At 40.6% G+C, this 9,818-nt stretch overlaps 1 protein-coding gene across 1 annotated transcript; it reads right to left on the reverse strand.

The window, feature by feature from the left end:
• Positions 1-134: 134 nt before the first annotated feature.
• Positions 135-9,455, reverse strand: LOC109467998 (WD repeat-containing protein 36-like). Its single transcript, XM_019766194.1, has 22 exons — positions 9,161-9,455; positions 8,419-8,547; positions 7,376-7,493; positions 7,039-7,171; positions 6,744-6,798; positions 6,399-6,531; positions 5,717-5,892; positions 5,361-5,481; positions 5,125-5,190; positions 4,678-4,761; positions 4,249-4,403; positions 3,844-3,958; positions 3,490-3,655; positions 3,190-3,298; positions 2,936-3,015; positions 2,546-2,653; positions 2,091-2,191; positions 1,819-1,967; positions 1,485-1,601; positions 1,102-1,189; positions 688-875; positions 135-425 (listed from the first exon to the last, which is right to left on the reverse strand). Exons 1-22 carry the CDS (start codon positions 9,302-9,304, stop codon positions 276-278), a joined length of 2,685 nt encoding a protein of 894 aa, XP_019621753.1. The 5' UTR covers positions 9,305-9,455; the 3' UTR covers positions 135-275.
• Positions 9,456-9,818: the final 363 nt, after the last annotated feature.

Raw genomic sequence — 9,818 nt, forward strand, 5'->3', positions numbered from 1 at the left:
TATATTTGTATTACATAACATAATTTAGAACAAAGCTACATGTTTATTCAGACACAAAATCTAGGATCAACTCAACAAGTATGACATACCGGGTATGTGTTGCTTAAGATGGGTAAAGAATAATAGAACAAGAATGCAGATGGTGAGTTATTAGGGATTCCATGGTTTATTTTGGTATAAAAATTAAGGCTACACAAAGATGCTTTATAAAGACCATTACTTCAAATAAAATGTCCATGGAATGCAGAGACCCTTTCCAACTTAACTGCACATTCCTACAGAGTAGCACTCTTTAAATAGTTGATGAGGCAAATGCTTTGGTTGAATTTCTGCTGCAAGTGCTGCCATATTGCCTCCTGGGTGGTTAACAGCTGCTGTGCCTGCTGCTGTAGCTGTGCTTCTGAGGTTATGACACTGCCGTGCACCTGGAAGGACATTCAAAAACATCTTTAGGGGGCTTTCTGCTTCAAGGCAATAAGGTCAGTTATTTCCAAAGTGCTTAACACTGCAACAAAGGATTTTTTTATCAGCTATGTTTGATATAGGTAGCTCTAATTTTGTATTGTTGGCAACTACAAGTTAACTGTGCAACCATAGCATATGGCTTTATAATACCAAGCTGTTTTCAAAGTATAGAGAAAGAACTGATAAAACCATGCTTTAAGTCTCCAGTTTAAGAAACCTTACTTTGAGGAACAGCCCTGTCCACGCCTGTGCAAGTTCAAAGTCCTGCCTTGTGGTGAAGACGTGATGTAGGAACTTGAGGAACTCTTCCATCAGGGCGACGCTCCCCCCACCCTCTGGAGCCAGGGACCGTATCTCCATATCTACAGCTGACGGGCCGAGGTCTCTCAGCCTGGACCTGACTGTGTCATCTATGGTAAAAACAACAACAGAAATTGAATAAATGTTCATCAGCAATGGATTTCTATAAGAATGTAGCAAACATGAGCAATAGATATAACATTTGTTCAGCCAAGAAATTTTGGCGATCCATAAACTTTCAAAAGGCATCAGCTATATTCTGAGTAAACTGTATTGAAACATTCGGACGTTTGCATACCTTTACCTTATGTAACAGTTACTGTAGTCAATACTCACAGTCAGGTTTATCCATGCACCCCTGTAGCAGCCTCTGGAACTCTGACTGGGGCTGAAGACTGCCCAGGTTGATGATCTTAGAAGATGGCTACAAAAAAAAGGGGTCGGGAGAAGTTGAATCAGATACATTTTTGCATTGAAGTACTTACCTTCTACATAGAATTAGGATCAATGAACTTTTTATTATTTACTGAAAAGTGCTCAATACCTACCAGACTGAGTGTAATAATAGTGAATGATCATATGGAACAAATCAGGACACAAAGTTCAGACAAGTCTATGACACAGTAGAGTTGTGCTATGGACACCTTCCTCTTATACATAGCCATGTAATTTCCATGTAAGTAACAGTTGCCGATAGTTTGTGGTAAATTTGTTCGTACCTCTTCTTTTGGCGCCTGCTCCTCTGGTGCAAACTTGATCTCCAGGCCTGGAATTGTGGGTAGAAAGAACGGAGCAGCCTTGGGCACCTTTGGGGGCTCCTTGGGTTTGTTACGCTTCTGTAGTTTTGTGAAAAACAAGTAGGTTAGGTCAGCAGGCAAATTCTGCTGCAACCCCAATGTGAAAGTAGAAAAGCTAAGATACACATTTCAAAATTGTACATCCTGCTACTGCTTGGTAAAGTTACAAAATAACTTTTCTACTTCCTTTCTAAGTTTATAGTTAAACATACAAAGATCAGTCCATACAGAGATGTGTATGATACGAGTATCAAACCTTGATGAGCTCCAGGTTGGTCAGACTTTTCCACCTGGAGTCTGGCAGCAGAGACAGGGTGATCAGTTCTGCTGAGATCTGGTCAGGTGACTTGAAGGCTGGGATCTCATTGGCTGACTCCGGTTCTGCAATATCCTCCTCTTCTTCATCTGCAAACAGAAAACCGTTAAATATCAGGCATGGTGTTTGGTGAATTTGCTTATTTAATTAATGTAAGCAAGGTAACACCAACAATGTGGATAGACTTGAGTGTGACATATTTTGTAACTGACCGTCAGACAGGGCACGTGTGCCTGGCATAACAATGGTCAGTGGTTGGTACGTAGATGGAAGTGGCCTGAGAGACACGTGGCTGTATAGGGTGGTGTTGGACCTGTTGGAAAGATGGAGTAACATGTTGAGATAAAATTTTGACAGGTCTGTCAGTATTGAGTGACAAACTTGCGAGGCTTGAAAATATGTCACATGAAGCTTACTATCCATGTTTTAAACAGACCTCTTTTTTTCTTGGATTTGGTCACCATGCCAAGATAAAATAGGCCATCAGTAGTTTGACTACTATAATGCAACATTGCCTTTCGTTTAAGCAAATTTGGTACATTAATGTATACACATCAAGTGAGGAACACACACTACAGTGCACATACAGACTATGGCAACATTAGCTACATTGCAGGCTAAATTCCAAACTTCACATAAACCAGGTAAGGTTCACATCACTACTAACCACAGGTAGATGCCGACGTCGTCCACATGTGCCGTGGCCAGGAAGTCACCAGTGGGAGACAGGGTCAGACTGGTGCAGGCTGCATCCAACAGGAAACAGTCCAGTAGACTGGGGAGGGGGGCAGGTGGAGAACATGTCAACTTACTGGCATTTTCACAACACATTGTATCCACTCTTCATTAACACACTCAGTGATCAAGTGAGAATTTGTGCCCATCGGCTTTGTCCTAGTTTTTGTTGGCTTGAGTGAGACAGCACTGAGCAGTTGTCAAATATTCCTCACATCCTAACATACCTATGTTCATTTTTGCACCTCTTTCTTTTGAACAATACTTTGGCATGGATTCTGGCAGAAGAAATTGACACGTCTAGCAGAGCAAACAAACTGACCTTCCTGTTGGTAAGTCCCACGTCCTGACTGTACAGTCCATAGATGATGTCACCAACCATCTGGCATCTGGGCTAAAGGTCTGAGAAGGAAAGGAAAGCAGGGTAGACTTACACGTTGTACATCAGGGCTATAATAATTTTCTCTGCATCAGACAATTTTACCTGTGCCACCTATTTTCTTTGCAAATCAGTCAATCAAAAAACAATGTTTTGAAATTATTCCTAGTAAATGTATTAGCATTTTGAATGTTTACCATGTCTGTGATCCTGTTCCGGTGTCCTGAAAACCTCCTCACCACCCTCCTGGTCTCCATGTCCACAACAACAACAGAGAAGTCGTCACACGCCACAGCAAGCATGTTGCTAGGATAAACATACAACAATTGTGAGAGGGATACATAAACCTGAGCCTCGTATATCAACCCCTTATAAGTTGAAATTAATGTTATGATGATCAGTCCTGTTATCATTCATAGTGACATCCTTATTGTAATGTTTTACTTAAACCTGTATAAGAAAAGTTACTGTAAAAGTAAATTTATAAAATGACCTACCTTTCCCTATGCAGTACCATCTGAGCCACTGGTGAGTCCAGTTCCAGTGTGTGAAGGAGTTGCTTAGATTTGAACTTCCAGAATTTTAAGGAGCAGTCTGCGGCCCCCGTGACGGTCACTTGGTTCAGTCCATCTACTGCAACTCCCCTGACTGAGGCATTGTGTGCTAGAAAATGTAGATAAAATAAAAAACAATAAAATACAGGTCCAAAAGTCACCCACTCATTACAATTCTTCACGGATCATCTGTATTTTTTAAACGGTACTGAAAGTAACATGTTTCCTTTTAATGAAGTGCTTTAGTAACATGCAGAAGTACAAAACATGTAAGTTAAGTTTTAACAGCATCAGCACCTCTCAGGTCCCCATATGACCCTCTGTAGATACCAGACTGTATGTTGTAGACGTCGACATGACCTGAGCTCTGTGCAATCACACAGAAGTTTCCGCAGGATGTGATGGTCACTGCCTGGGGAAACATGGTGACAGAATTATGTTTTACTCATAGGAGTTGTTTGTAAAAAAAGTGTGTAGTCATTGCTTATCTGCAATACATCAACAGTACATCATATTGTACCTCAGGTATTCTTTTAAAAATCAGACCTCAGACACCTACAGCATCAATGCAAAGATCAGTCCTCAAGGATTCCTCCTTGGTCCAACAGACGATTAGTGTATTCTTGATTTTGGCAGGATACATAAGTGAGGAGTCATACGTCATTCTAAATTCACTCTGCAAAAGACAATCATTTCTCTCACCTGAGCCTCCACCCCCATGTTGCTCTCTGTTTTCCACCTGTCGTGCTCCAGCTTGTGTTTTCCCATGGTGCACTTTTGGTAGTTCCATGTGGAGGCGACCTTGTGACCCCGGTGGCAGCACACGATGGAGTCCCAGTCACTCTGTCTGGTCGTCTCTGAGGAAGACACAAAGGTTTGCTCTTAATGCTTGAATAAAACAGGAAATCCACAATCCTTTTTAAGGAGGTATGGTAATTTCAAACTAAGCCTTGACTTAAGTATTCTAAATTTCTCAAGCTGGTCATCCATTAACTATTGTGTACACTAAATTCATCTTCTCAAGTGTAATCAGTGTATGTTAAACAGGAAACATGACAAAGACACTTATATACAAAGATCCCACAGATCTAAGTTTCTTTGGGACAATAGAATAGGATAACAGTAGCGCACCTGAGGCAAAGTCTGTGATTGGAGGGAGTTTGTGTTCATCGTTCTTTATACCCTTCTTCTTAGCCTGCTGTCTGTTCATGGAGGCTGGCAAACAGGTCATAAATTCATGACAAAGAATTCATTATAAATACATGTACTGGAAAATATGACCACAGGCTTATTAGGCACATCAAGATAGACCAGTCTAGATGCCTAATAAGCCTATAGAGATTGATAAGCAAGAATCCTCTTTCACCACCAGTACATACATTCATAGACAACTGTATGGCTGTTTCTTTATTATGATCATTACACTGCTTAAACAGTTCAACGTGCTGGCCTAACTTCTGAATAACAATATGAAATCAGTACATCCAATAAAAACTCATAAAGATTAAAAAAAAATAGCATTAACAAAATCAAAATAAACATTTTGCTGTCCCTACATCCAATTCCCTGATGACCTACCTTGTCCCAAGTTCTTGTTGTGCCTGTCATGTACAGTAGAGAAGGACTGGAGGGTGCTGTCCTGGCCTGGCAGGGAAAAATACACACATGAGAACACCCATGTCAGAATACATGTATCTTCTTCTGAAATGGCTGAAAAGCCAAGCAATACACCATTTCTTTTTTTTTTTAATGTGCACACATTCGTTTTTAAAATCTTCAATCAACATTGTACATTGGCCATTGTGACAATGTACCTGCACTGAGGATGTTCTGCCCATTGTTTCCATGGAAACGTATCCTGTTGGGCGGGGCCCGGTGGCCACACCTCATCCTCAGCAGCCTGCCGCTCCCATCAGACTGGTCCAGAACCCACTCCTGAGATGGGGGATGAAAGAGACAAAATTTGGGTTCATTTTGTAACAATTTTCTAACAAAACTCTACAAATAATGTGTTCAGCAACATAGACTAGTTTAGCAGCAAAAACAATGGACATCATCAAGCAGCAGTAAGTCAGGTTCAAATATCCACACACTATACAAAATTGATTTTGTTTACAACATTTCACATGTGCTTGTTGTAATCTTTCTGTTCTTACAATTCCCCTCACACCTTGATTGAGTTATCGGCAGCTGATGTGATCATCATGGGTTCTGACGGCAGGAACTCCATCCCCGTCACAGCCGTCCAATGAGCCTCTCTCATCTGCGCCAGCAGCCGCCTTTCCTCAAGATCCCACAATGCAATGTGGCCAACAGTACTTCCTGTAGCCATCACTGGAGGACCATCTGGGGTATAACATAGAACAAGTTAAGTATGTGTCTCTAAAACCTGTTTGAGCTGATAACGAATAAACAAACAAACAAGCTAACATCATACACATGTACAGCCAAGCCTTGTGGCCAACGAGTTGGCCTCTTTTGTAAGATTTTGGACAGACGACAAATTGCAAACTCTTAACATGACAGTATTTATAATGTGTAGTTTATGCCTGACCAGTTTTCTACCTAGCATCTGTCTTTCTGCCATTTGAAGGAATTTTGCTGCTCATGATGGACAAAAATGTTGCCATCATTTTCGACGGACAAAAATCGGCATGTAAAGATATGGAAAGAAATGTCATTAAACTAGGCTTATTCTACCAGCAAAACTTGACCCTCAAAATGCAGGAAATAGCATTTCAGATGATTAAGATGTCAAAATTTTACTGGGGAAGCATTCCCCCAGACAGACCCCCTAGGATTGTTTCCCATCACACAAAATTCAAATGGCGAGAGCACTGCACCTGACCCACCAGTTCTGAATCCGATGGCTGTGATTGGTCCCCAGTCCTGATACAGCTTCATGACCGTCTCGTCAAACTTGATGTTGTGGACCACGATCTGCCCGCTCTCTGTTCCCACTGCAACAACATCCACAGCAGGGGCCTGCAGGAGATATGGTCTTTCATTTCCTACATTTAACATTCCCAATGGGTTCTTTGAAGGAAAATACTCCAAGCTAATTTGCTATTACTTTCATATGGTGATTGTACAACTTGTACCTGTCCACCATTTCATTGTTTGTATGAATGCACACAATCAATAAAAATAAACATTCATTGATTCATTATAGACATATTGTTCATAAGTATCCCTACCTGTTCTATAACAGTGATAGGGGATCCCCAGCCATCAAAGGTGTGCAGCAATTTACTGTGAGGACAAACCATGAGCAAAGGGATTTAACAACACGTTGTGCATATTCTACAGTTGGTAATCTTCAAAGTTATCAACAGATGTTACTAATTTTCAAGCTTTGCCAAACAAATTAACTGATGTTAACAGAATTGGAAAATGGTTGCGGGAATGAACCAGTTGAATTACACTGCAAACATTTTTTTCACAAACATATCAAAAGATATAAGAAAACATAGAACTGGGTGTGGACCCTACTTGGTCCTGATGTTCCACAGCTGCATGCTTCCCTGTCTGCTCCCCAGGAGGATCTTATTGAGGTAGGTGCTGGGGTGCATCAGGGCAGAGATCTCAAATGTCCTGTTGTCAAATGTCATCTCCAGATATAACTCTGTCAAGGAAGATTTTGATGTTACATAAATCTGTAAAAATCTATGCACTTTTAACATCAAAAGGTGTTGTACAACACAAAAGAAAGACGAGTACTGTGATGTATTACTAACACATTACAAAAGACAGAAGAATACTCTGAGTGATGTATTCACATTTCAGTAACTTGTTTGAATGTGAAGAACAAACTATAGCTAGTCCCTACCTTCTGACTGGATGTCCCATATCTTGACTACACTGTCCACATCCACACTGATCAGGTGATTACTGAATGGTAGCAGAAGGTGAACGTCCTTCTGATGACCTTCATAGGTGTGTTTCACCTGAACAACACAAAATAAAACTTTGTAAACAATCCTTCCTAGAAACATTTTCTCATTAAAAGATATTGAAGGCTTTAAATCTTCCTAACACTATTACCAGTCTAGAACATGTATCAGTTAACATCTACAGTTTGGCATAAAATGTAAACTTTGTAAAAAAAAAACTATAAAAATAACATTACATGTATATGGTATCACCACTTCATCTACTAGTATCTTGCTTAAAGAACCAACAAATGTTACTGCATAAAAGTCATTACAGGAAAACATGAAAGAAAAATATTCTTTTGAGTTTACACCGCAAAAGTTTGATAGCAGCAGAATTACATTGAGAAATTCCTTGCATGGCTACTTCTATGGGAAGAATTTCATGCTTGGTAATTGCATTCATGGTTGCCATCAGTATTAAAAAATGCAGCATTTTCCAAAATCTTTGCATTACAGTTTGCTTGCATGTGGTATTTACCCTGTATACTATAGCAACCATAAATGCAATAATGAAAAATAGAATTCTTTCCATAGAAGTGGCTGAATGAGGAATTTGATATATTTCCTATCACGTCATTGAAAACCAAATACATGTACATCTACAAGGATAGAAATAAATGCATCTTAATGAAAAATGCCATCAGCTGCTGCCATTAGCAATATAACAGTATATAAACACAGGTTAAACACGTTGATGAAGGTTTGACATCGCGGTAATGAGAGACATAAGGAAAGTATTACTCAAGCAACTAGATAAATTTCAAACGCTGCGAGCCGTTTATAGAAGTAGCCTCCACTACTTCTCGTCAGTTTCTGCTTTCAGTCACTGATGAAAAGTAGTGGATGCTACTTGAAATATCTAACAGTTTTCAAAATTTTCTTGAGTAACAATTTACTTCTTCCCACGTTAACAATATAGCCCTCCCATCAGTTTTACCTGTCTGCCCCTCTCGAATGCCCTGATGACGTTCCTGCAGCCTGTGAAGACCAGGTAAGCGTCCACAGCCAGGCAGCTGATACTGTCTGGATGGGAGTCACTCACACTCACTATACCCAGCTTAGAACACTGGTGGGATAGAAAGAAATGTCACAAAGATCATTAAAACTAAAAACAAATTTACACCATTATGAAGTTGTAATTATGTAACAAGTAGACACCATACTAGTACTCTTTACCTATACAATTGCTGTGCAATAAACTTATTATTATACCATTTGTTAATACATGTAATACTTAATGCCTTATTTTCATCTGGCTGGCCTGCAATCAACAATTAAATTCTGCCCTACCAACACACACTGGAGTACTTTTTCAATACTCAATAATAATATGTAAATTTATATCACACTTTGTGAGTGAGTGACTGAGTGTGTGTGTGTGTGTGTGTGTGTGTGTGTGACTGAGTGTGTGTGTGTGTGTGTGTGAGTGAGTGTGTGAGTGAGTGAGTGAGTGAGTGAGTGAGTGAGTGAGTGAGTGAGTGAGTGAGTGAGTGAGTGAGTGAGTGAGTGAGTGAGTGAGTGAGTGAGTGAGTGAGTGAGTGAGTGAGTGAGTGAGAAAATTACAAACTTCACAGCACCCCCCTCCCCCACCTAACATTCAACCTCAACTTTGTACCGCTCTAACCTAATGTCTACATCATAACAACAACACAAAGATGTCTGACTTGTTACAGACTCACATTATAGGTGTGGAAAGCCTTCCCCACACACGTGATGACGTAGTGTTCCTGGTGTTTCTGATGATATCGGACCTGTAGAGGGACGTGGTTGGAGTAGTAACCCAGCGCGCGGAAACCCACGAATATCTGGCTCGCTCCGGGCATATTCGCCTCGTTATCTGCCGTCCAACGGATTAAACAGTGCCCTGGGAACTTGCGTCGACTGTAGCTCTTCAAGATCAGCGATCAGTACGGGTTTAAAGACACAAAATCGGTAGAAATCTCCTAAAAGCCATGTACACACATGCACATGTGGGGCTTCACCTTTGACCTATCAATGGAAGAAACCATTACCTTTGTAGGGGAGTTTGTAACTGTTGACGCAATATTCAATTTTACTAAATCTCCAAGCAGATCTTTTTAATAGGGTGGCAAAAGACAGTATCAAATTGGCCAGGTAGTATCTTGGGCGGCGTATTGGACCCTAGCTCGCTGGCCAATGGATACCGCCTGGCCAATTTGATACTGTCTTTTGTCACCCTAGGATCTGCTTGGAGATTACAATTTTGCGACCTGTTTTCTGTTTACGCGCAAAGTTTACAATAGCATGTGATCTGAATAACGGGACGGACGTGTATTAGTGTGGTGAACCAAGGACGTTATTTGTATTCTGACGCCG

Source organism: Branchiostoma belcheri, unplaced genomic scaffold (genome assembly GCF_001625305.1).
Source record: "Branchiostoma belcheri isolate BF01 breed outbred unplaced genomic scaffold, Haploidv18h27 scaffold19, whole genome shotgun sequence".
In the NCBI taxonomy this organism is placed as follows: Eukaryota; Metazoa; Chordata; class Leptocardii; order Amphioxiformes; family Branchiostomatidae; genus Branchiostoma; species Branchiostoma belcheri.

Bases quoted from the DNA above. Each gene is read 5' to 3' on its own strand.
- LOC109467998 (XM_019766194.1), bottom strand. From the start codon at position 9,304: ATGCCCGGAGCGAGCCAGATATTCGTGGGTTTCCGCGCGCTGGGTTAC. The intron at 5,191-5,360 runs GTACATTGTCAC...TTTCCCTGCCAG, and splicing joins GCAGAACATCCTCAGTGCAG to GCCAGGACAGCACCCTCCAG. The intron at 3,016-3,189 runs GTAAACATTCAA...TTTCCTTCTCAG, and splicing joins GGAACAGGATCACAGACATG to ACCTTTAGCCCAGATGCCAG.